The following is a 24,629-nucleotide window of genomic DNA, read 5'->3' on the forward strand; positions in this document are numbered from 1 at the left end:
TGTAGGGCAGCAGAAGTGCAACAGGGGCAGTGACCTCTTGGTGACAATCCCAGTGTGTGCAGAAGCATCTATGTCACAGGTCTTGCTGCATGGGCAACAGAGGGAGGCAGTGGGGATGGTTGAAGGATGGGTGTTTTGGGATCCCAGGTGTGAATCCATAGCACGGGCAGGTGGGATGGGTAGGGGATGGTATGGGAGACAGGAGCTGAGCCCCCTGGGTAGGGGCAATCCCAGTGGATGCAGGAACACATTTCCTGATGTCCCACTGCCCCAAATAGTCCAGCATAGCCTGGGAATGACCTTGGGCATCTCAGCCCCACAGGTTCACAGTGCAGGAGCACTCCATATCTGTGGAGGTGGTGACAGCTTTCTGTCACCCTCCCTCACACAGGGGCCGGTTCTCACCACGTCACTGGGGACACCCCCACTCTCTCCACCCCGGCAGCCCTGGGCCTGAGGGGGAAAACCATTCTGGGCATCTGTGTCTGGCTGGGGTTCCCATGGCAGCAGCAAGGAGCACCTGGGGGGACACCCCCTTGGCCTGTGTAAAACCCCAGCCTGCTGAGGGGCCCCCACTCCTTCCTGCACCCACTCAGGCAATGGCTGATGCAGCAGGAGCTGGGGTAGAAAGTGCTCCCCAGTCCGTGCCCCCCCATCCTGCTCCTGGAGAGGCAAAAAGCCAGCAAGAAACACATTTCCTCCAGCTCGTGCACCAACAGCTGGCTTGGTGCCCAGCTCCTTTTCTTTGCAAGGAAGATGAGCAACAAGCTGCCCCATGTTTTCCAGCAAGTATTTGGGGGCAAAACAAGTGGTGTGTTCACACTTGGGGATGCCCTGGGTACTCTGCACCACCTGCCCAGGCGTGTGAAGTAGAAGGATATTATTCAGTGCTGGAAGGGAAAGGGTTGGCCAGAGGGCTGGGAGAGACGTGGGAGATCTGGGCTGTGCTTCTGGCACCGGTGTCCCCCGCAGTATGGACGTGACTTTATTCCAGTCATCCCGTCTGGGAATCTTCCGCTGCTGTAAGACTGTGCTCACCCGGAAAGCCTGGAAAAGGTGTTTATTCCAGAAACAAGCACATAGGGAAAACGTTTCCAAGGAGACAACGTGACTGTGAAGAGGGCAGTTGGGGGGTGGCAGCGTGGGATGGACACATAGGGCGAGTTGGGGCTTGCTGTCAGGAGGGGTGCTCCAGCTCTGGGTGCTGGAGATCTGCATGGGATGGGACAACATGGGGGTTTCTTGCCTCTAACCCTGGCAGGGATGCTCCAAGTGCTGTGGAATGACAACATCCATGGATCACGGGGGGGAGTCAGGCAAAGCTTCCCTTGGAGGGTGTAGTGGCAGGAGCCTGGATCAGAAATTAATGATTGTGACACTGGCAGGTCCTGAATTGCTGGATTTAACCATTTTCAGCTACCAGGAGGCAGCTCCAAGTTCCCAACCTAGAGACGTAAGAGTAAACTGGAGAGATGGGATCTAACCTGAGGGACCAGAAAGAAAATTATATTATAAAGATACTCAAGGCTGTGGGAAGCAGAATCCAGGTGTAAAACTGGAGGAAGGCCAGATCCTGGTGCTTGCTGCATGCAGTGAGCAGCTTTGTGCAGACACGTGGGAGTCAGAGCAGGGGAAACGTGCCAAGGACAGCTGGGCATCCGCAGGAACCCCGGCTGTCCCCCTGGCACAGCCTGCTAAACCAGAGCCCACATGCCCCAGCAAGGGGGTTGGCATTAACAGCTCTGGCACTTCCAAGGGCTTTGCAAACTCATGCGAGTGCCACTGCAAATCACCAGCATTGCCTGTGCCCAGCTGGGCAGGGCTGGGGCAGGCAGTAGCAGATAGCTGTGCCTTTGAGAGAGCTGTGGAGAGGCATCAGCATCCCCATCCTGCCTGGAGCAAGGCACAGCATGAGCGCATCTGCCCATCCCCAAACCTCTCCATGAGGCAGCACCAGGGCACTCTCCTCCCATGCAAATGTGATCTGGACACCAGGACAGGCTCCTGCCACCAAGAGTCCCAGAGAAACCTGCTTGGCCAGGGCTAAGGACCCACGTGCATGCAGAAAGCACTGGTTGTTTCCCCGAATTGTGCAGTTCTTGGCTCGATGCAGGGCTGGGGCAGATAAAAATGACTCAGAACAAAGTGAGCCATATCTAATCTCTCCTGGGACTTTTTTTGTGTGTATGTGAGAGAGCAAGTGACTCATGGCAGCTTCTCAGGAATGCAGAGTGTCTCAGAAGCAGCAGCCACCCACGGGGCACTCACCCTTCCCAGGACTCACATGGGCAGAGGGCACCAACACATGGCACTGGTGATGCAGCACAAGGACCAGCCATGGCCCCTTGTACCAGCATTTTGGAGCTGGAGCATCTCCCACTGCTGCCTGTATCTCACCTGGCCCCTGCCTGCCCTGGGAGGGCTCAGTTTTGGTGTGCGGCTGCTCCAGAAAGAGGAACAGCAGCCCGAGGGTTGGCAGGACACATCCCTGTTCTTCCACAGACATGCCCTGGGCAAGTGCCCGCCATGTGGGTTTGCCACGCTTCCTCCTGTGCTGCCGGGCACACGCTGCCAGCTGGCTCCTGCCCAGCCCACCTGGACGAGTGCCATGCCATGCTGACCCATTTCCCCAAACACTGCAGGAAATCCCTGTCACCTCCCTAGCCCCTCCCTGCACAGCTGGAGTGAAGGATGCCACAGGGGTTTAGTCACAGGGGCTATGTTTATCCCATGCAACCAGCCCCACTGTGCTCTGCAAGGGCAGAAGTGCTTTGGAAGAGCTGCTTTTCTCAGAACCTACCATCTCAGTTAGGAAGAAAATAATACTAAAACAACCCACCAACCCACCTGTCAATAAAAGGCATCTCTCCTGGTGCTTCTGCTTCCATCCAGGCTGCTACAAAACTAGCCTAGATGGAGAGACAAACCTTGGTCCTAGTGCAGATGAACCACAGAAGGAGCAAAGCCTATACTTGTCCTTGGGGGAAAAACCCCCTTCTTTGGAACCAAAGCTCCGCGCTGGAGGAGAACCTGAAGGCAGACCTTGCTCGGCTGCTGCACCCCAGCAGTGACGGAGCAGAGGGGCTGCAGCCCCGTGTAGCTCACAGACCGGCCAACCTGCAGGCAGCAGGACCCCGAGGGAGCAGCAGCACCCCTGAGTATCCAGCAAATCCAGCCCTGAGGTTCCCTAGCCCCGGAGCAGAAATTCCAATGTGGAGGAGGTTCCAAAAATAAGTCTGGTCTCCTCCCCTGGATTTCCCTGCAGTAAGTGCGTCAGCGGAGCATTTCTCCTTTCTCTGTCATTTCTCACGTCAGAGGTGTCTTTGAGTGATTCAAGCAGCGGGAGCACAACAGCCACACTCCTGACAGAGGATGCTCGGGGGGCTGTGCCTGCAGGAACTGGGGAGGACAAGCATTCAGGGGGTCTCACCAGCCAGAGGATGATCCCCATGGCTGTTGGCTTTACATAGCTGTTGCTAAAGGATCTTCGCTCCTCAAGTGCCAGAGCAGCCCAGGGAAAACCAGAGAAGCCTCCAGGCATACACATCCTCCATAAGTCGCCTAAATACCCTGGTTGATTAAACGAAGCTCAGAGCAATTGCTCTCCCCCAGGCTTGCTTTGAGGGTTGCTGCTGTTGGGTCAGCCTGGAGATGGGGTCACATTCCCAAGGGATGCCCAGTTTTTGGTGTCTGCTGAGCACCAACTGCTGGCAGGAGGGAGCAGAAAGCCCCTTCCTTTGCAGTGTGAAAGTGGTGGAGGCTGGAGGAGAGACTGTGCTGAAAAGTCCCCACAGCAGCTGGGGAGGAGGAAAGGAGAAAGGCTGTCGCCCCCACCCATAGACACCAAGTAGCATGAACGGCTGGAGCACCAGTTTGTTTCATTTCCAGAAAATGAGAAAAGACAGAGAGACACCGGTAGAGAGAGAAACCTTGCTGAAAATCCCCACACTCTTGCTTTGACGGGGCTGAGCTACAAATTTCCTTTCTGCAAGCTGCAGTGTGCCCCCAGCCAGCCACCAAGCCGGGGCTGTCCCCACGCATCTGCGTGACACGCACGCAGATGTCCCAGACTGGGGGAAGGGGAATTCAGACGTTGCTTCTCGCCATACTAAAAGCAGCGACACGGTGGTGGCCTCGGCAGAGCACCACGCAGCTGGGACCACGAGGCTGGCAGCATCAGGACCACATCACACTGAGCCACCAGAGCAGCACCTTGGGAGCCCTAGGACACTGAGTTCCTCAGGTTCCCACACACTGGGGACACATTTCCTATCGACGAGGGACCCTGGCACGTGGTGGAGACAGCCAGGTATGGTGCCTTGCTGAGAGGCCCAAAGGGGCATTGTGGGTTCATTTACAGAGCATTTTGGGGGGCTCTGCAAGGGGTGACTTGCCAGGGGGACGTAGTTTTGCTGACCGCGTTATTTCCCAGTACCGCTTGCCCTAACTGTGCACGGCCACTGGAAGCCTGTGTGGGCTGGTGAGCTGCAGCTCAGCCTGGCTGTGAGGCTGTGGTGGTGCCAGGAGGGAGAGGAAGCCTTTGAGATGGGGAACGGCTTTTCGTGCCTGTGTCTCCTGAGCTGAACAGGGCTGCTTGCCAGGAAAGTGCCTTGCAGGGAGCCCCAGTGGCTGCGGGGTGCCAGGGTGCTAGTGCTGGGCTCTGCCCACCAGCTCCTGTGCCACCCTCAATACCAAATTGCGCCTGATCCCCCCACATAGCAGCCCCAGCCCTGCAGCCCCTCCAGCCCCGTCAGCCCAGCTCCTTCCCCACTGTGGGAGGAAGTCGAGCGCCTGTCATGGGTGACGGTGCAGTGTGACAGGAAAAATGGGGCCATGTTGCAGATGCCCAGGCCAGTGGGTGCCCCTGGGACCACGTGTGCAGGGAACCTCCCAGCTGGGCCCAAGAGGCACAAAAAGAAACCTGCCTGGTCCCAGGGCATGGGGGCTGCCTTTTGCCCAGAGCACGGAGACAAACCAGGGACGCATGCTGCATGGGGATGGGAGACTACAACACACCAGACATCCAGTGCCACGCGACATCAGTGTTCTGATGGGATTTCCAAGATGAAACATTGCTGCCAGGCGCCCACTTGCCCCCAGCCACTCCTCCCCACCGGCCTTCCCTCCCAGCCACCACATCTTCTTTTCCCAGGGAAGCTGCTCTGCTCGCTGCTGGCTCTGCCCAGAGCCGAGATGGAGACCCCACAGAGACAATGGTGCTCTTGGCTGCTCAGTAGTCGGTGTAGGATCTGTCTGACAGTCTCACTAACAGCTACATCTGATTACTGGGTCACCAAAGGGTGACCACACTGCACCCACAGGAGCTGCCCTCTGATCTGCTGGGGACAGGATGACCGGGGCTCTCTGGGAGTGTGGTGGGAGCAGAGGAGACCCCTGATCCTGAGCAATGCCACGGAGCTTTGCCTGCCCAGGAGAGCAAATGCAACAGTTTTCAAGTTACCAGAGTCTAAATAAACCTTTGTGGAGTGCAGTTTCCTTCTCCGGGTGGTTATGACAGCAAAATTCACTTGGAGCATCCTCTCTACAGGGTCCCTGGGGCTCAAGGGCTGGGCACGGGGCTGGACATCCAGCTTTTCTCCTCCTGCACCCCCACGGTGCCCATCCCTCCAGCTGTGCCTTGTCTGGCCCTCGCCACCTCAGATGTCTGAGTCCCAAGGCCCAAAGTTGCTATGGGCAGCAGCCACTGGCCCCCCGCAAGGTGACTCTGTGCAAGACATCACGCCTTGGTCCCCAGGGAAGCGCTGTCCCACCACTTCAGTTTGGGTGCACAAACACTGCTCCAGCCTGGTTCCCCCTTATCAGGGCAGTGCAGGAAACACATGCGATGCTGCTCTGGCTCCTGACACGTCCCTGCCTGCTGCGAGGGGGAAGGAGGTGCTGGGCTGTTTGTGAGCGGGATGTCCTATCCACCGTGACAGATTGCTGACATCGCTTCCCAGAACATTGTCTGTTCTCCCACCCAGCCTGTGCCGCCTGAGCTCCTGCTCCCACTCTGGTTTCTGTTAACCCCACAGACGGGTCAAGCCCGCTCCTCCTTCACTTACAGTCTCTCTAGGAGGATCTCTCTTTTCTTTTTTTCTGTTGAGTCTCAGGCTTTCCAACTTTCCTACTCCCTGGGCAGCTGCATCCCCAGGTGGGAGGTAGGTGGCTTTTGTTCTGCAGGAATTCAGGCAAGTAATGGTTCAGAAATTGGAAGGATGGTTGTTTCAGGGAGACAATAAAATGTGTTCCAGATGGGCAGCATGCCTGGGCTGCCCAAACTGGCTGAGGGGCACAACGGCAGAGCTGGGTGTGCATGCTGGACACAGTACCACAGACATGGTGCTTGCAACACATCCCTGGCCCCACCACACACCCTGACACGGCACAGGAACAGACGGCCTGGCCCGCGTGCCAGAGCTGCCCAGGACTTGCACGCAAGCAGCAAGAGCCGCAGCTCCTGTGGGGTCACAGATCGCAGCCCAACAAGGGCCTCCCAGTCAGAGGGAGCAAGCTGCCACCGCCTTTAGGAAGCTCTTCAGATATCCGTCAAGCCCCCTTTGCCCCTTTCCTGGATGCCAGAGGCCCCCCCGTGCTGCGGTGACACTCTGTGCCTGAGCCGGTTCTCCTGGGTGACCCCACGGCAGAGCGACCCACGGCACCGGGACACCGGAGCTGAGGAGACCCGCAGAGCCGCCCCTGAGCAGTGACGCTCCTGCAGCAGCAGGGGTGGACAGACACCCGGGGGACAGACAGACACCCGGGGGACAGACAGACACAGACACCCGCGGCCTCCGGTGGCCGCGCTGCCGACCTCAGCGCGTGCCCACCCACGTGCGCGCCTAGCTCCACCACGCGCGCGCCCTCGCTCAATGACGCGCGCGGGTGGGGCGGGGCGAGGCGAGGTCACGTGGGGCGGTGGCCGCGCGCCTGCGCAGCGTGGTCACGTGCTCGCGGCGGCCCGGCGGCGAGTTGAGCCATGGCGGGGTCGGGCGGAGGTGGGCTGGGTCGGGATGGGATGGGATGGGATGGGATGGGATGGGATGGGATGGGATGGGATGGGATGGGATGGGATGTGGGGGGCGGCGGCGGCAGGCTTCCCGCCCCTGTCCCCCGGCGCGGAGTCCCCGGTTCCCCCCGCTCGCCCACATCCCGGCGGAGAGCGAGGCCTGTGCCGTGCGCGGCGCCGTTTCCATGGTCACCGCCTGAGGGCCCGAACCGCCGCAGGACGCTTTGGGGGCGGCCCCGGGACTGGGCTGCTCAGACCGTTGCCTTTTCCTCGGGGCCGTGGCTTGTGGGAGCACCGGGGGCTTGGTTGGTCTGAGGCCCTCGGGGGAGGGCGCGGGGCCGGGGTGTTCCCAGGGGCCCGGGAGGAGTGGAAGCCCCGTGGGCTGTGTGGCTGGGCGGGGGTCCCATGTCCCCGGGGAGGCTCCGGGCAGGGGGCGGTGGGGCGGCAGTCCCAGCACTGAGCCTCTGCAGGTGCCTGCAGGTGCGAAGGAGGACACGTTCAATGTGCTGGACCTGGCGGAGTACACCAAGAACCGGCCCTGGTGGCGCAAGATCTTCGCTCCCAGCTCGGGGTCGAGCGCTGAGAAATACAACGTGGCCACGCAGCTGGTGATCGGAGGGGTCACCGGATGGTAAGATGTGCTGGGGTTGCCGTTGCTGCTGCCTGTGGGCACTAGCTGGGCTTTGGGAGTGTGGTGACAGGTGCAGAGTGGTCAGCTGGCAGTCTTTCAGAGAAGGCAGGTGTCCAGCTTGCTCAGCCCACTGTGCTCTGACTCGCTCCGCTGAACTGTGGGAGGTCTTAAAAGCTGTTTGTAATGTGGAGCTGAAGAACTGAGGCTAACTCCTAGAGAAGAAAATGGCATCAGGCTTTAATTTTTGAGGTGAGATAATTCTCTTTAATTTCTGGCATGAAGTGGTGGTGTTGAATTTAGAACAGGCAGATATGAGTCTCTTGGAACAAGGTTTCACTGGAGCTGGATGCACTTCAAGCATCTGCAAAAAAACACCCCATAGAGGTAGTTTACTGTGCCTGTGGGCACGGTTCCTGGGCCTTCATGTCACTTATAGTAGGTGCTGGGGCTCGTGGCTTGTGGCTCTGTTTGCAGCTTCAGTCCTACAGCAGCATTGCTTGAGTTGAAAAACTTGGTCTAATCACACTGCTTTGCTGCTTTCTGTGCCTGTTGTCTTCATCCGGCACAGCGTTACCCATTTGAAAGTTTATGGGAGATCTTCACTTTCTGATAAAAATACGAGCTGGCCACCTCTCTTTTGTACCTTCACTAAGTGTATATATTCAGAAGTGGATAAGAACAAGTTGCCATGTTGTTTTGCAGTGTTGAGAAGGAAACTGTGGTCAAACTCAAGTCTGGTTTGGGTGATACAATACACTTGCCCTTTGCTGCATGACTGAGTGATGCGGTGGCACTTGATGGAGTTCTAGTGACTGCAGTGATGTTTTTCATGTTGAGTATGTGTAATCCAGTTTGCAGACCAGTATAGCTTTAGACCACTGCTGTCAGCTTGTTTCAGCATTTTTCTCCTGAGAAATGAAAAGGAAAAGTAAGCAGTTGTTTGGGCATGAAAGAAGCTTGCCTTGTGATCTGCTCCCCATGCTCTATCATGGAGCAGCAGCAGATGTGCTGTCTAATTTCCCGTTAGAGATTATACCTGTTAAAAACCAAAAAACCTCAAAAAAACTAAAATCACGTGTTGATTTTGGTGAAACGATGTGTTTCTGATTATTCTTGTGGAAGAAGGTTGACATTGAACAGATAAGAATCAAAAGGCTGAAATGCAGTAGTGAGAATTAAAAAGCTATAAAGCTTCACTTTTGGCTGGGTGCAAATCCTTTCTCTTTCTCTCTGGTTGCATGTGGGTTTCTTCTGCCATTCATCAGGCTGTCTCCGAGTCTTGGGTAATTACTGCCGCAGCCTTGACTGCGGGAAGCATGCTGAGGAGTGTGTGTTCGGTATCTCATTCTCCTGACTGGATCCTGGTTGATTTGTAGGTGTACTGGATTCATTTTCCAGAAAGTTGGAAAGCTGGCAGCAACAGCGGTGGGAGGTGGTTTTTTCCTGCTTCAGGTGTGTATCAACAGCGGATCGGGCTTTCCAAGAACTGTGCTGGTGGGGACAAAGGGCTGTCTAGTGATCAGTACCTGTAGGGGTGTGTGGGGACAGATCCTCACTCTGCCGGGAGCTCTGTGTGTCCGTGGATGTCACGGACGTGTGTTCCCCGGGGTATGTAAATGCAGCAGCAAAGCGGGATTGGCGTGTGTAAACTTAAGGATTGCCACAAGGCACCATCTGCTTGGGGTCTGCATCAAGGGCCAGGCCCAAGGCACATGGGACTGTTTCTGAGTGAAGCGGGAAGCAGCCTTTGGCCGCAGCAAACCGCTGCTGCTGCAGGACTGTCTGATCAGAACTGCCTGCTGTACTTAGTCCTGTGCCTGTGGGGATGTCCCCCCGGAGGAACCGCCCTGAATGCCAGGAGAGATTTGACCTTGTCTGTGGCATGTTTCATGTCAACCTGGCCGCCTGAGGAGTCAGGCCAGCACAGATGGGGCTCTCTGTAAAGTGTCAGGGATGAGGAGAGAAACAGAGATCTCCCTCTGTCTTCAACCATTTATCCTGGTTTCCAAGAACTCTGGTGCTGAGGGGAGCTGCTCGGATGTGGGCAGCTAGTTCATATGTCCTGCAGGAGACAGAACAGCTCTCAGGCCTCGCTCAGCAGCCTTACATGTTTTCTTCTCAGGCACTGTCTCATGTGTGACTCGTTCTCCCCGCTTTTCTGGCTCTGCTTGTTCTGCTGAAAGCCAAAGCTTGATCTGAGCAGGGCGAGTTTCACCGCTGAATCATCTTGACCAGATAAAATATTTAGAGAGGAACAGGCTATTAATAGCTGCGTCCACCCACGGCAGCTGGAGAGCTGCAGAGTCCCAACAGTGTACATGGCAGTTGTGATGGGGGAGGTGATGCCAGCTTTACATTAGAGAATAGAGGCTGAAATGAGCTAAGCTGCAATGTGTGCCCTGCTCTTAGGGGATTAATGTGGGAGGCAGATGTTGCAGGGCAGTTAATACATACAGGGGTGGTCCTTTGTCCAATTTTTAATCTAGTGTGCTCATCCTCTCATCCCACTGGACCAGTGTGTGTGAGGTGGCTGTGGTCAGGGAAGGTGGGTGGGCAAGAGGGGTCTCTTTAGCCCTGGTCACACAGGACTTCATTCCAGGAATTTTCTTTCCATGCCTCAAAACTCCAGATTGCAAACCACACAGGATACATCAAAGTGGACTGGAAGCTAGTAGAACGGGATGTGAACAAAGCCAAGCAGCAGCTGAAATTTCACAGCAGTGGTAACAAAATGTCTCCAGAAGTGAAAAGCAAAGTGGATGAGGTGAGACAACTCTCTCAGGGCACGTGCAGGTGCTTGGTTGGAGAGACAGCAGAAAATGGGATTGACTTTTGGGCTCTTATGGATCTTACATTGTGCCAATACAAGGAGGGAATGCTTGCATGACGGCACAACTGGAGAGATGACAAAGCTATCTGTGCATATTTAAGACAACTACGGTGGCTTCTAGACATGACACCATCTCACTGTGTGTTGCTGCAAATTCCTTGGGGTTGGGCTAAAACCTGCTGGGCTGTGGGGAGAAGTCTCTTCAGTTCAGACCAAGGCAGCCAAGCTGATCAGGCAGCAGAGTGGCCTAATTTACCTGGGCTCTGCTGGACCCTGGTCTGGCACACACAGCAGACTGACTGTGCGGGGTTTAGAGAGCCCTGGAGCACATCAGCTCAGGCTGCAGCTCTCGGAGGATCCAGACTGCTGTGGGACTGGGGCAGTTCAGGAGCTGTACACGCAGCAGGTAGATTAGGGAAGCGGGAGGTCTTTAGGTAGGATACTTCCCATGCCGGAGCAGTGGCCTCTCTCTGAGCATCACTCACCTTGGAGAACAGCATGGTGATGTCTTCTTATGGGGATGGTGGGCGGGTGACCTGCTGTTCTTGAACACTGTTGGCTCTTCTCTGCCCTGCTTAGGTGATCATATTTATGAAGAAGAATGTTATCCTGACTGGAGGGTTTGCTGGAGGATTCCTGCTCGGAATGGCATCCTAGAAACTGCACTCGACTCTTCCTTCATGCCCAGCCTGCCCTGCCTTCTTCTACTGCTGTTCTCTCTCACTTAGCAGTCAAAGGATGTTGCTGGCAGGCTCAGTCCCTTCTGCTCACAGGTTCCAGCCCTTATTTTTTACAGCACTGCTTATGATTTCCAACCTTTCCCGCTGTCTGGACTGTTAGGGTGCTGGGATCACTCTTTATGTATCCTTGTGATTCCTTTCCCCACTAAATATGCCCAGTCCCAAAATTTTTGACGAGTTACAGCTTCATAAACATGTAGTGGCAGAGAAATATCTTAAATGCGCTTCTTCTCAGGTGCATATGGCTGTTACATGTACCTGTCTGCCAGTATACGTGTACAACAGCTGTCAGCTGTTCACTGCTATTTAGCTTGCACTTTTTCTACCCTGGTACCTGGAAAGCTCTGTGATGGTGTGTGCAATCCAAAATGTGCTTGGCTGTCCTTGGGTGGCTGCAGAAGTGTCCGAGAACAGTCTGGGCTGTGTCCAGGGCAGGTGGATAAGGAACGAGTTCATGCTATGTGTGATGCTGGGGGGTTCTGCTCTCCCCCTGCCATTGCACTGCACACACAAGGCTGTTTGGCTTCTCCTTTTGCTGTTATTTATACCCCTCAGTGGAACTGCAGCACTGGCACCACTGATGGAGTGCTGTGGGTGACTCTCCAGGCCCTTTCCTTATCATGTGTTCTGAAATTCAGCGAGCTTCCTGCACTGTGGAGCTCTTTTCTGGCTTGCTAGCTGACTGCTCAGCTTTCGAAATGTGCTGAGATGCTCTCTTGTGTTGGGCAGCCTTCCAGCTGTCTGTGTCAGGCAGCGTGCATTTCAGCTGTGCCGCTTACTGTAAATCACCTCGGGCCTCAGACTGGTGTTTCGAGGTCTGCCGTGACCTTCTCTGGCAACCTTGGTGTTGTGATGCTTTTAGAGCTGTAACCATGTGGCATGGGATTGCAGACAGGAAACGCACCCCTGTTTAGGGTACATTGCCCTGCTGCAGAGTCCCTGTTGCCAGCTCAACCAGAGGGGTGAGGGAGGATGTGAGATCTGGAGTGCAGTCCTTTGACTGCCTCTGTAGAGCATGAACTCTGTCCCCTCGGTCTCTGCAAGCAACTGAAATGACAAAACTGTTGGGAAAGTTGGGTTGTGTGAGTGGCTTATTTCCATACTTTCTCTCTTGGTTATGTTCCTTCCTTCTTTGCGTTTACCATTTCTACAAAAAAAAAGCTGCTTGCTTAATTCCATCAGCCGCAGCCCTTCTCTTGCAGGTGGGGAGGCAACCTAGATGCAGAGCTCAGGTGGTTTTGGACAGTCTGTCCCAGTACAGTTGTGTGCAGAGCAGGACTCAAACCTACAAGAGAAAATTAAAAAAAAAAAAGCCCAACCCAAAACCTTCAAGGTGTTCTGAGGTGTTCTGCATTGGGTGTGCTGGGCTGGCATTGCCACTTTCCAGAGCGCCCAGGCTTCCATGGTGATGGCGAGGTGTCTTCCAGCAGGTACAGGTAGGAGTTCTTGCCAAGAATGTTTTTCTTATGTGAAAGTCACCTCATCCTTCAGTGGGAAACGTGCCACGGAGGGATGATGCACATGGTGATGGGGATGCAGCACCTGACTCAGTGGCTGCACCCTGTCGCCAGTGCTGCATGTTGCCTTTCTGATCATTGCTGCCACTCGTACTGTGGCTATAAATGGGGATCTTCCCCAAGAGCTGCTGGAACAGTGGATTCGTCCACCAGAGGTTTGGGGATGAGCGCTTGCGGTTGTTAATTTTGTCTCAGCTCTGTTGATTGAAGTGCCAGTGTAGCAACACATTGATTTAGCTGAGGTTTTCTCCCCTTCAGGATCTGAAAAGGGGCTGCAGGTAATTAGGAAACAGAATTTGGTTTCTTTGCTCCTGTTCTGCCACACATGGCCAAGGGGAATGAAGGAGCAGCTTGGCTCATGTCCTTTTAATTATGGTCTTCCTAAAAGCTGCCCAGGAGTGATACGATGCAGCACATAGGTCTTCAGTAAATTGGTGTTTGGGAATTGAGTGACAGGTGGTGGGGGGGGTTTTTTGGTGTTTTTTGTTGAGTTTTTTTTGGTTGGTTGTTTTGTTTTGTAGGAACCCTGCAGGGCTGAACGTGCATGAATTAATACATTTGTATTGCAGGGTATCTCTTGTTCCTGTAGGAAAACAGCATTGCTGCCACTCTGCCTGGTGTGCTGCATAACACAGCTTCTTCTGGGATGCACTTATGTCCACAAAGCTTTCTCCAACGATAAAACTCAAAGTAAATCATTAACAGACATTAGGGATGTTGTTCTGGCTCAAGTAAGTCCCTGTTTCTCCCAGGGAAGGGTGCACTGGGTTCTGTTCCACAGGGTCCCGACTTGCTGCTATGGAGAGAAATGGCCCAGAGAGGGAGCTAAAACACCTCAATTGCTGCCGGAAAGGGAAAACAAGCGACAAAACCATGTTGAGTTTGATGTGAATGCAGGCAGGGAACAGACAGGGACATCAGGATCTGGTGAATCTTTCTGCTGTGCCAGCGTTGGGCTGGTGGCAGGTACCGTTTGGTGCTGTGGGCCCACACTGACAGCTTTGATGCTGCATCAGCCTCTGCGGGGATGCATTTTCAGTGTTGCAGGTGCCAAGATGAGGTGTTCCACCCCCCCATCCCCACCCCTGCTCCTTTGGTCTTGTTTCAACAACTTCTGGCATTTGTTCCAGTATAAGAAGGTTTAAAACACACTAGGCTTTTAAAGTGTTTTTATATATTGTATGTAAATGCTTGTTGAAGTGATATTTTATTAAACAGTTTTGCTCTAATAGCTTCTATGTGTGAGGTCTGTTGACTTCTTGGGAACCAGCATGGTTTTGGGTCGCCCTGCACATTGCGTTGGACTCATGGGAGCAGTTCCAGCATGAGGCCAGCAGCCTTCCCCCTTCCCTGCAGGTGGGATGCTTCTGGGGCAGGAGGTGATTCTGCTGCCAGCCTGGCTTCAGAGCCTCCCTGCTGAGCAAGTTTGCTCCACCCAAGTAGAAATGGGCATGGAGATGAGGCTTTTCTTTTTAATAGGTGTAACAGATGCCTAAATATTTAATTTTTTTATTGTCTGTTCGTGACTTTATTTCCACTGCTTCTGCTCAGATAGCATGAAAGGGAAAATTGAGCAATGTGTCAAGTGTTTGAGCTGCTTCACAACCTTGTCATCACCTTCCCCTACTTTTCAAGAATACTAAATGCCCTATTTTGTCTTAGGTTTTTTTTTTGTTTGTTTTGTTGTTTTTGTTTGTTTTTGCCGGCGGGCGGGGGGGAATTGGCAGGAAGGGGAAGGCTAGCCCTGAGTTATTCTGATCTTGAGCCTGGTTATAAAAATATCAAGTAGCTTCTATTTAAACACGATGATATCACATGAAGCTCTGGACTGCGAATGGCAGCCAAGCCACCCAGCTTACAGCTATGTTGTACCCTCAGTAAACAACCAGAGACTGCAGTTTGTTCCAGTCATTTATTTTGTATTTGAGAGCAGTGAATACAGATGGTTTGCTTTTCTAGGCTTCAATACACTCAGCTATTGTGCCTAGACTACAGTGGTCTGTTTATAGAAGCTGTATTTTGTAAAAGTTGAACTTGATCACAGCACAAAAGTCCTTTACGGCTAGATCTAATGACAGAGTTAGGAGCCTAGTGGGTTTGAAGTCTGAGATTGGGGTGCCTGGCCCTGCAATGGACCTGGCACCTGCTGCGGTGCCTGGACTCCTGCTACAGGGGACGGAGAGACTGAGGCAACTCTGAAGGGTGATGCAGGAACCTGTCTGCTGAGCTCTTCCTACAGGTCACAGGAAATTCTGCTGCATGGGTGAGAGCTTCTGAAAAGCCATCTCTCCCTGGAGTCCTGACACAGCCGGCTTGTGAGTGAGTCTGGAATGCTGTGTTGAAACCAAGTGCTACAACTGCTTATTCAGTAAGCAGCGCCTAAATCAGTTCTTGGATCTAGCCCAGGGCTTTGTGACAGGCCTCTGGGTACCAGCAGCTTGAACTACGCTGGGTTTGTAACATATTGCTTAGAGGTGTTCAATTGTACATAAATTTATAAATTTTATATCAACAGTCAGATCTTTCAAATGAATATTGCTTTTTTTAAAAAAAATCCTATTCCTGTAGCAATCCCTGAAATAATGTTCCTGTAACATCTTTGTCATGCAAATAGCAGCGTGTAGGCAATTCAAATATAAAGTAAACAAAAGTCTGTCCAGTGGGAAAGTGAGGCACTTAGGCAAAGTGACGTGTAGTCACTCGTGATCTATGCAAGACCGAGGAACAATCCCAAGACCTGATTGCCATTCTTGAGCTTGAACCACTGGACAGGCAAATGTTGTCTGGAACTACTGCACAACGGCAGCAATACCTTTGCTGTGTCAAGATGGGCTTGTGTCATGCTTAAACTCACTCACTCTGCTGAGCTTATTTCCTGTACCTCTCGCTCCAGAAGCCAGAATAACTTGGTTCCAGTTCTCCATTTTGCGAGCAAGGATGGATTAGAGTAAGGTAAGCATTCTAAGAACACCAAATTGATTTTTCACAGACACAAGCGCGATGCAAAGACAACGTAGAGGATGTTTTGGTACAGAGAATAAAGTCTGTTAACCAGGCCATCTGTTGGTACTGCATTATACTTTTTGGTGTGCCGGGTGGTGTGTTCCAGGAGCGATCTGGCTTTCCTGAAAGTCTAAAGAAGGCTTGAAAAAACACACACAAGCTCTACAGGTGAGTCTGTGCTCCGGCACCTGCTGGAGCTGCATTGTGTTACTGAGGTGGTGGGGGAATTCGTCCTGAAGTCGCCTTAAGCTTTTCTCTCTCCCTTTCTTCTTTCTCAAACCCTGAACAACAGATGGATCTGCCCTTGGGGTACCGGGCACAGCACTTGCGCATCTCCTGAAGCACGGTTTCACACTTTGACTCCATGTAGTTGTTCGCTGGAAAATAAAAAGGACACACAAAGTCTGCAGAGAGGAACAAGTTTTATCCCCAGAGGGGACACATCTACCCCAACCCTTCAGCTGCTGCGCAGCACATTTTTCTGAAAAGCAAGAGCTGCTTACAAGCATTTCATCACTTTCTCTGCCTAAAAATAAATCTCTAGTTTCAGCTGTCTTAAAGCCATGCAAAGGCAGCCTTGCTGTTGTGGGTGGGAGCAGCTTCAGTCCCCCAGTTTTGTAGCTATCACATCTCACTACAGTAAGAATAAGGTTTCCCTTATCACTGCCCTTCAATCCTTACTTTAGCCTGCATGCTTTTAAGCTGGATCTTGTCATCCATGGTCTTCAGCCCAGCTGCCACAGTTTACACCTGAGTGTAAATATAAGATCATCCAAAGAAGACTTGGTATAAACAGGGACAGCCCTGTGGGGTTTGTAAAAGGAAGGGGCGAGGAGCACGACTGCCAGCCTCCTCTTTGCCGCCTGCTGCGGGCAGGCTGCAGCCAAAGTGGGCAGCACGCTCACAGCAACGCTCAGCCAGGCACCAGCAGCTGAGTCCAACAGAAATGCAAAATTAGTATATAACATTATTGTGAAATATATTTGCTACTAAAAAACTTACCAATGGCAAAAAGAATCTTTCTGTTTTTTAAATCTCCTTCATGCAAAGTTTGCTCTTGTTCTTGACATTTACTAGGGAAATGGGACGATTTTTTTAATGTGTTTCTTTATGACCGATGTTACCTCTTTTGCTGGCAGAGCTGAATTTTTTCAAATAGTTTGTTCCACTCTTCTTGATCAAGGGTATGCTTAATATATATTATAAAAGTATTGGCTGCACAGAGCCAGCGACACAACCACCTTCCACACAAAGGTTCCACCTCTAGCTCAGGAGGTCCCTTAGCCAGACAACTGTTACTTGTCCTCCTCTCACTTTCCTTCCTGGAGTTCTGCTCTTGGACACTGCCAGAGCTGGGACATGGGGCTAAACAAGCTCTTAGTCTGACCTGGGATCCTTGGGCTCACATCTTTGTGTACAGCACAACTACACCCACCCCTGTACTTTCTCCATATTACCTTTGTTTCAGGCTGGGAGAGATTTCACAGCCCCGGCAGCTTTAGGCACTGCAGGACACAGATGATTTCCCCAGCATCCTTTCTGCTCTGGCACTTTGCTGGCTGAGGTGGCAAAGCCCACAGTGCTTTGCAGGGCTGGCTGCGAGGCTCTTGGAGAGAAGCCCCACAGGTACACAAACCAGTACACAAACCCACACAGGTAAAACACTAGGAATAATGTCCATGAATGTTAAAAAGGAACACTGTCACAGATGGGACCCAAACAGAGTCAAACATTAGCTTTTAAGTACAGTTCCTATGGGGAAAGCAGGCAGCCCTTCATGGGAGAATGCTCCAGACCTGAAGACAGGTACTATCTAGACAAATGCTGGGGACATGTAGAGGACATGTTACTTACACAGCTTGCAATCACTCTGTTTGCTGCAGCTTGCAAAGCCAGCCCTCTACTTCCCCAGCAAGACTCCCTCCCTGCTATATTTTAGCTAACCTGTTAGCTAACCTGTTTGTAGTCTGTTAATAAATTAAATGCAGAAATGAGGTGCTGTGGAACTGGCCTGGCTGATTTTAGCTGTGGCATTGCTGGTCTCCTGCCCCATCATCCCTGGGCTAACACGAGGAGTCATCTCGTAAAGCTCAGAGCCCACTGGCTCCGGGCTCCACAAGGAGAGCCAGGAAGAATTCCTTCCCGTGCTGCTGAGCTGCCTTGGCACAGAGCAATGTTTTCTCTTACTCATTCTACAAGGCAAATCCTTTTTCCAAAAAGCAACAGTTTTAAAAAATAAATTTGTCCTCTGCAAATAACAAGCCTGGTCTCCACAACTCAGGCTCCCAGAGCACATTATCACATAACCTCCATCGGCCCTACAAATATTTAGCTAAGCTGATATAAAACAGCTGTTAAAGGTCTCCAGAAGGAGACAGTCCCATACCTTCAGGCCAGATCACAAATACCTAACCTGTTCCTGACAGACATCTGTCTGACCTGCTCTTAAAATACTCCTGGAGCCAGAAGCTCTGCAGTCTCTCCATACAATCCACCCACTACCTCACTACACACTCTCTAAGAATTTATCCTCATGTCTGGCTCTCCCCGCCTACAGCTGAGTCCCAACACTACACACGGGATCTCACTACCAGCACAGAGAACACTGAAATACGCACATTATTGTTACAAACACTGTGTTTTGTACTAATGGTGTCTCGTCACTTACGATCAAGCACAAGGGAATTCTAATAAAACCACACATTATAATTGTGTTTGATTTGCAAGCAGGTGATGCTAATGTGCTTGCTTGCTTTCAAGGTGAAAGGAGAAAAGGGTTAAGCTAAAGGAACTAAGTTCCACCAAAAATCAAGACACCAAAAAGACAAAGTGACACTTGGTACCTTGCAAGCATTTCTGTATTTCACAGGCTTGTTTCTGGCAGGGATCCTTCTGGGACATGTTCAGAGAACTAAAATGATAGGAAAATGTTACTGCAGAAACAACATGCTTTCCAGAGGGTTGGGGGACAAGACACTGTCTTAAACCCAAGGCTTTTAAGAGCTCCCAATTTCCCTCTCTGTCACAGACATTTCAGAAAATGTATATTGCTGCTTGCAGATGCCTGCCAACATACACAATAATTCTCTGTGTCTGGCTAAAGGATGAAAATGTGGACAATGAATACAGGAAGTTTTATGTTGCTAGGCTTGAAGGCCTTTTTCTTTTCTCTGGTCAAAATATCTCCTTTTCCACTTGGATGCACAAAGATACCAGCAAAGATTCAGATTAACACGGCCGACTGATTTTTAACAGTTCTGTGCCTCTAGACCTTATACTAAAACATGTATGTGCAAAAGCCCTCCCTGTGAGCTCTACACAACCAAGGATTTGGTGTTAGTCATATAAGTGCAGCTGGAGGAGGCATTTAAAAACAAAACAACGTTGTTGTGTATGTCCCAGAAAGAAAATGATAAGGGCTTTTTTTTTTTTTTTTCCCCAGGAAAAAGCCTCTTGGAAATCCCATCCCCCCAAAACCAGACCGGAGGAGAGCCCCATCTTGTTCAAATCCCTAGAAAGCAGTATTTCAGACACTCAGTTTGACTCTCTGCAGCTGTGACACCTCTAACTGTGATCTTCCCTGAGAGATCAAAAGACGAGCAAAAACTGGTGGTACGAGTAGTTGGATGGGAGACCTCTCCAGGAAAGCACCGCTGCCACCAAAAGCGGTGGTGGGACTGCAGCTCCTGCCCATGCCCAGAGCCAGGCAGGTGCTGCCTTTCAGATTTCTGATAATTCCCCAGCCCACAGCACTTTTCACTATCACTAGGACATCACTTCCAGCATCCTGGCCAAACTCCACTTGGGGCAATTACATTCTGCCTACCTAGAACTCCCCCTGATGTTTCACTTGGACACAATACTCCTCTTCACTGCCTGTCCTAAACTCTTGTGTGATGTTGCTGTGTGTTGTTTAACTGCTTCCACCTCAGAGGTGGCTGCATTTCAGTGGAGAGAGAATCATTTATTGTACAAAATATACAACGACATCCTCCTAGAGCCACTGCTCCTGAAAGACAAAAAGTCATATTAAAGAATGACTGGGAATAGACAGAGCACAGTACAAAGCAGGGGTAATGTCTACACATACCAGATTAATCACCAGGCACGAGTTTAAGCAGCAGTTCTTCAACACCACCAAGCTGTAAGCGACAAGGAAAAGTTCAATACGTCTACAGGTACTGTGGCTGAGCTAATGGACTTCAACAAAATAACAGTCCTTTGCTGTCCCTCAAGGATCTCAAATGACTTCACAAACAGGCATGACTATGGTCTATTGTTGCCACCATCCTTACCATGAGATGGTGCTCTATCTCCCAAACGCGAGAGTTACTATCCCTGTACTGCTCACCCTGGGACAGCTGCCACATATGAGGCAGCCGGGATGGGGGGAGCTGGCTGGGTCGCAGCGCCTCACCCAGGGGAACCTGAACTCTTTGGATCCGAGCCCTCAGCATACCTTCCTCCTGGGGGAAAAGTAACAAAAAGAGCAGGCAGTTACTGGCAATGCAGTACAAGCACCTGCAACAGCAAAGCTACAACCACTGGGAAGCTCAAAGGACACTTGCCTCTTCCGCAGCCACAAGCCACGTTTTGCGGTGCTCGTCGCAGTAAACACCTACGCGTCGCACCCACAGCCGCACAGGAGGAGCGCCAGCGTGCCCTCCCGCTGCCATTCCCTCGGCCGCTCCGGGACGCTCCTCAGGTGGACGGCATCAACCCGCAGGATGCACGCATGGTCTCTTTAGCTCTGAATACATTCACGGAGAAAGCTCTCAGACCTGAAAGGCACCTCTGGGTGACGTCTGTATGAGATGCTACGTGCTGAAATGTCCCTAGAAGTTGGCTTGGGAAACTAAGGTGGTGCCTAAGTGAATAGAAATGTCGTGAGAGGTTGTACGCTGGGATGTGTGTGCTGCGTGGCGTTTGTAAGGCATTCTGGGGCAAAAGGTGCTATAGGTACAAAGTTAAACCCTGTGAATATTGGCTTTGCTTATTCCACTAACAGTCCTAATAACAGTCTCTGTGTAAAATAGCGAAAAAAAAAAGAAAAAGAAAAAGACTGATTTACACAGGAGTCCCGTGGCTACTGATGGTCTAAATCCCAAAAGCAAAACTTGTGACAAGAGGTGAAATTAGCTTAACAAGAACGAAGATCACTCTGGAGATAACGCATGAAACTCCATATGCACGACTCTCGTATTTGGAACTTGCAGAGCTGTCATTGTGACGGGTCCTTCGTCTCATCTCTCAAGAGGACGGCAGCATTGTCCATTCTCATACGAGCTTCTTGGGAACAGCTCTCGTGACTTTGTGCAGTTCGGCTTTTAGATGGTTACAGGGAGCCACCGGCATCAGCAGGGGCCAAGGAATTTTGGACATTGATTTGGTTCTTCCTACCGGAATTTTTGTTTAACAGCAAGTTTATCTGTTTACCAGTTAGATCAAGCTGAGCCATTAGCAAATGAAGATCAGGGGAAATGATTCTCTCTTTGAACCCTAGAAGAGGTAATCAAAATGGTACAGACAGTCTTCATTCTTTATCTAGGTTTAAAGTAGAACAGAGTTAAGCTGTAATACATATAACATCCTTCTGCTACGAAGCAGATGCAATATTGCTATCCCAGTGAAACACAGTGGTCTTCTGAAAACTTGTAAAGTTACAAGGCACATTTCAGACAGGAGCAAGAAAATCTGGGTACAAAATAAAGTAGGGAAAGTCAGGGAGAAAAAAAAAATTGTTATACATTGGGGTACATATATAACAGAAAATACATTTCTATGTTGCCTTCTGTATCTTACATCAGTGCTTCTCTATCTTCTCGAATCAAAGGATCACTCAACCTTTTTGAAAACAAAACACCAACCACGGATCAGCCTGAACAGCACTGTTTCTAACAAACTTTTGAATATTCCTCTATTATTTCTTTTTCTCCCATTCTGTTTGTCTCCTTGCTTGATGTGTGGGAATGTGTATGTGCATCATAAAAAGCATCGCTGCTCTGAAGAACATCCTGTGATTTGGTACAGCCATTCCAAGCAATGCCCCAGCAGCTGGATCACTGGCATTTAGAGGGATGTGAGAGCAAGCTGACACGCCTCACAAGGCTTTCAAGAATAAACTATGAGGGTTAAAGGGACATTACTGTAAACCTTTTTCACTCTGCTTTACCCTAAGTCACTTTACAAATTTAAGCCCGTGTCTGGAAATCACTTTGCCCAGCAGTGAAATGCAGCAAGCACCGCTGCTCATTTTCAGCCAGCTGAATGTAATCACCCGGGTTGGAATTCGGCCAGGATACTCTCCTACTCTGCAGTAAACTGCCAAAAGCTCCATCACAACCAAAAATGCCCAAAGAGGTGCTTTTATTCCATTCAAAGCTGGAATTTCTACAGCTCATCAGCCCCAGGCCAGAAGACTCAAGATTGACTTCAGTGCTGGGAAAATATTACTCAGTAAGTGAACGCTATTTGCTACAGCAAGTAAACTCTCCTGGAAGGTCTCATCCAAATACTGACCTGCTTCAGTCTTGCTAAACTACAGCACAGCATGTGTGTTTGCGTGTATTGTGTATGAACATGGCAGCAATGACAGGCACAGGGCTGACAGAACAAGGTCTCATGCAGAGGACACTGCAGAATGGGCAGCAATTAAAAGTGTGTTTTCACCCTTTGCCCCACTAATTTGTCCCAAACTTCCTTCGAGCTCCGCAGCTCTGAGTTCAGTTACGAAAGTTCAAAGGCCCAGTCTGGTCTCTCTTTCCAACAGTCTCAAAGACTGACACAAAGGTGCCCAGTTAGTGCCACAAATAAAATACTGAAGTCAGGCAAAACCGTCAATTGGGTTTGAACTAAGACAGCTCTGTCTTTAGCAGTCAAACATACAGAAGAAACGGAAGATTTGAAAAAGCACACGCTTAGACATTTGCACCTGGAACTTTAAGAAGAGAAAAACATAGACAATTCCTATTACTGCAGACTTTATCAGAAAGCAATAAAAAAGCCTGAAGGAAGACATGGGTGAAAGGAGAAGTAAGCTTACTTATATTTAAAACAAGCTGTAAAACCTGCTTCTCACATTGCTTGCTTCATCATCGATAAAAAACCCCACCATATCCAACAAAAACCAATCAGCTTAAATTTGGAAGATTGCAGCGTCATCCTTTGAAACAGATTTTAATGTTCCCATCAACATAATTGCTGTTTAAAGTATTGATTTGGGGAGATTGAAACCCCAACTCCCAAGGACAGGAAATGACTTGCAGGTATTCCATTCCATCCATCTCTCTCCTTGGGGGTTTAATGCTGTTCTGGGACCTGGGTGGATTTTTAAGCCACACTATACGAATAAATGTGTAAATGGCCAGGAGGAGGACTGCATCTTGTGGTGAAGACAATTTATTTCCTTTTCAATTAAGTACATAGAAATATTTTATGAAAACAGTTAAATAAATTTTTCTGGCTGCTGCTTAGATGATCTCAAGAGCTGGAGCCCAGCGTGCTAAACAAACTCCACCCTTTATTACCTTTTTTTTTTTTAAAAAAAAAAGAAGCGGGAGGGGCACTGGGTCAGATTGTTAGAAGAGTTCAGCTGCCATTGAGGCACCAGGGATCAAAAGCAGTGCTGAGGCCCAGTGGCCCAGGCACAGCGCTGTGCTAACAGCGCTGACAGCACAAACAGCCTGACAGTGTTCAGGAAGACATTGGACAACATCCTCAGGCACACGGTGTGAACTGTGGGGTGTCCTGTGCAGGGACAGGAGTTGAACTCAATGATCCTGTGGGTCCCTTCCAACTCAGGACATTCTATGATTCTAACAGGGCTGCAGGGCTCTGGACCCAGGCTGGGCCACGCACAGCTGCCCACACACCCTGTGCGGGAGGGGGCTGAAGGGGAGCTGAGCTTCTCCGAAACACCCAGCAACAGGTGAGAGACGGGATGGGCTCCCTGCCCATGCTTGGGTGGGTTCACTTGCTCCACAGCTTCTCCCGGGGGTTCGGGCTGTGCCCCAAGCGAGCAGCTCCGGGACCCGCTCTGCCCGCCCTGCGGAGCGTGCGGGCTGCTCACCAGGCAGCGCTGGGGATGAACGAAAGAAACAGGAAGACTAAAAGAATCACAGAATCATTGCAGTTTGAAGAAACCTCCAGGATCATCGAGTCCAACCATAACCTAACTCTAGCACTAACCCATGTCCCTAAGAATCTCGTCTCAACGCCTTTTAAACCCCTCCAGGGATGGTGACTCCACCACTGCCCTGGGCAGCCTGTTCCAGTGCCTGACAACCCTTTCTGTGAAGAATTTGTTCCTAATATCCAACCTAAACCTCCCCTGGCGCAACTTGAGGCCATGTCTTCTCGTCCTATGGACAAGTGCCGGGGGAGGCCGTGGAGAGGGGCCGGGAGCCGGGCCCAGTGCGGCGAGCGGCAGGCAGGGCAGGGCCGGGCAGGGCCGGGCAGGCCCCGCCGCCGCGAGGGCGAAGGGCGCAGCGCGTCTCCATAGCAACCGCCTCCCACCCGGGCTGGGCCTGCAGGGCTCGGCGGCCACCCCTCGGCATGAGACGGCAGCGGGCGGAGCGGGAGGCGCCGGGCCGGGCCCTCGGGCCGCCCGCCCGTGACCTACCTGCAGCCCCGCGCAGGTGACAGCCAGCGCCGAGTGCACCGAGCAAAGCCTTCCCCGCCCTCCCCCCTGACCCCACCACCTCCCTCCGCCTGATCGCAGGCCCCAATGGCCGGCGCGCAGCGGAGCCCCGCCCCGAGCCGGGTCAGGTCGCACCGCCCCGTCCCGTCCCTCTCCGCTCCGCCGCCCGGGGCAGCGGCCGCAGCGCGGAACCCCGGGGCCGCTGTTCGCGTGGGCGACACGGCGCTTCCGCCGCGCGGCACCGCTCGCCTCCCCGGAAGC

At 51.6% G+C, this 24,629-nt stretch overlaps 3 protein-coding genes across 6 annotated transcripts; 1 reads left to right on the forward strand and 2 right to left on the reverse strand.

Moving 5' to 3' along the window:
- Positions 1 to 6,911: 6,911 nt before the first annotated feature.
- FUNDC2 (FUN14 domain containing 2) lies at positions 6,912 to 13,958 on the forward strand. Its single transcript, XM_065846089.2, has 5 exons — positions 6,912 to 6,998; positions 7,490 to 7,640; positions 9,017 to 9,092; positions 10,270 to 10,404; positions 11,050 to 13,958. The coding sequence occupies exons 1-5, from the start codon at positions 6,980 to 6,982 to the stop codon at positions 11,125 to 11,127; spliced, it is 459 nt and encodes a 152-aa protein (XP_065702161.1). The 5' UTR covers positions 6,912 to 6,979; the 3' UTR covers positions 11,128 to 13,958.
- A 667-nt stretch (positions 13,959 to 14,625) lies between these two features.
- Positions 14,626 to 24,433, reverse strand: CMC4 (C-X9-C motif containing 4). 2 transcript variants are annotated; one of them, XM_065846095.2, is made up of 3 exons: positions 24,351 to 24,433; positions 18,574 to 18,641; positions 14,626 to 16,107 (listed from the first exon to the last, which is right to left on the reverse strand). In XM_065846095.2, exons 2-3 carry the CDS (start codon positions 18,629 to 18,631, stop codon positions 15,938 to 15,940), a joined length of 228 nt encoding a protein of 75 aa, XP_065702167.1. In that variant the 5' UTR covers positions 18,632 to 18,641; positions 24,351 to 24,433; the 3' UTR covers positions 14,626 to 15,937. The 2 variants fall into 2 exon arrangements, with proteins under 2 accessions (XP_065702167.1, XP_065702164.1); XM_065846092.2 differs by lacking the exon at positions 24,351 to 24,433 and adding an exon at positions 19,557 to 19,688.
- Positions 18,571 to 24,475, reverse strand: MTCP1 (mature T cell proliferation 1). 3 transcript variants are annotated; one of them, XM_071813512.1, is made up of 5 exons: positions 24,351 to 24,475; positions 20,299 to 21,424; positions 20,026 to 20,196; positions 19,821 to 19,872; positions 18,571 to 19,739 (listed from the first exon to the last, which is right to left on the reverse strand). In XM_071813512.1, the coding sequence occupies exons 2-4, from the start codon at positions 20,404 to 20,406 to the stop codon at positions 19,825 to 19,827; spliced, it is 327 nt and encodes a 108-aa protein (XP_071669613.1). In that variant the 5' UTR covers positions 20,407 to 21,424; positions 24,351 to 24,475; the 3' UTR covers positions 18,571 to 19,739; positions 19,821 to 19,824. The 3 variants fall into 3 exon arrangements, with proteins under 3 accessions (XP_071669613.1, XP_071669614.1, XP_071669615.1); XM_071813513.1 differs by having other exon boundaries at positions 20,299 to 21,274; positions 24,351 to 24,405; XM_071813514.1 differs by having other exon boundaries at positions 20,299 to 21,229; positions 24,351 to 24,402.
- Positions 24,476 to 24,629: the final 154 nt, after the last annotated feature.

The sequence above is a fragment of the Patagioenas fasciata genome, chromosome 11, assembly GCF_037038585.1.
Source record: "Patagioenas fasciata isolate bPatFas1 chromosome 11, bPatFas1.hap1, whole genome shotgun sequence".
NCBI lineage: Eukaryota > Metazoa > Chordata > Aves > Columbiformes > Columbidae > Patagioenas > Patagioenas fasciata.

Excerpts from the sequence above, each read along its gene's own strand:
- FUNDC2 (XM_065846089.2), top strand. Across the intron at positions 9,093-10,269 it reads GTGGTTTTTTCCTGCTTCAG|ATTGCAAACCACACAGGATA; the intron begins GTGTGTATCAAC and ends TCAAAACTCCAG. Across the intron at positions 10,405-11,049 it reads TGAAAAGCAAAGTGGATGAG|GTGATCATATTTATGAAGAA; the intron begins GTGAGACAACTC and ends TGCCCTGCTTAG.
- CMC4 (XM_065846095.2), bottom strand. The coding sequence starts at position 18,631 with ATGTCCCAGAAGGATCCCTGCCAGAAACAAGCCTGTGAAATACAGAAA. Across the intron at positions 16,108-18,573 it reads AATACAGAAATGCTTGCAAG|CGAACAACTACATGGAGTCA; the intron begins GTACCAAGTGTC and ends TTTATTTTCCAG.
- MTCP1 (XM_071813512.1), bottom strand. The coding sequence starts at position 20,406 with ATGGCAGCGGGAGGGCACGCTGGCGCTCCTCCTGTGCGGCTGTGGGTG. Across the intron at positions 20,197-20,298 it reads GGCTTGTGGCTGCGGAAGAG|GAGGAAGGTATGCTGAGGGC; the intron begins GCAAGTGTCCTT and ends CTTTTCCCCCAG. Across the intron at positions 19,873-20,025 it reads AGATAGAGCACCATCTCATG|CTTGGTGGTGTTGAAGAACT; the intron begins GTAAGGATGGTG and ends TGTCGCTTACAG.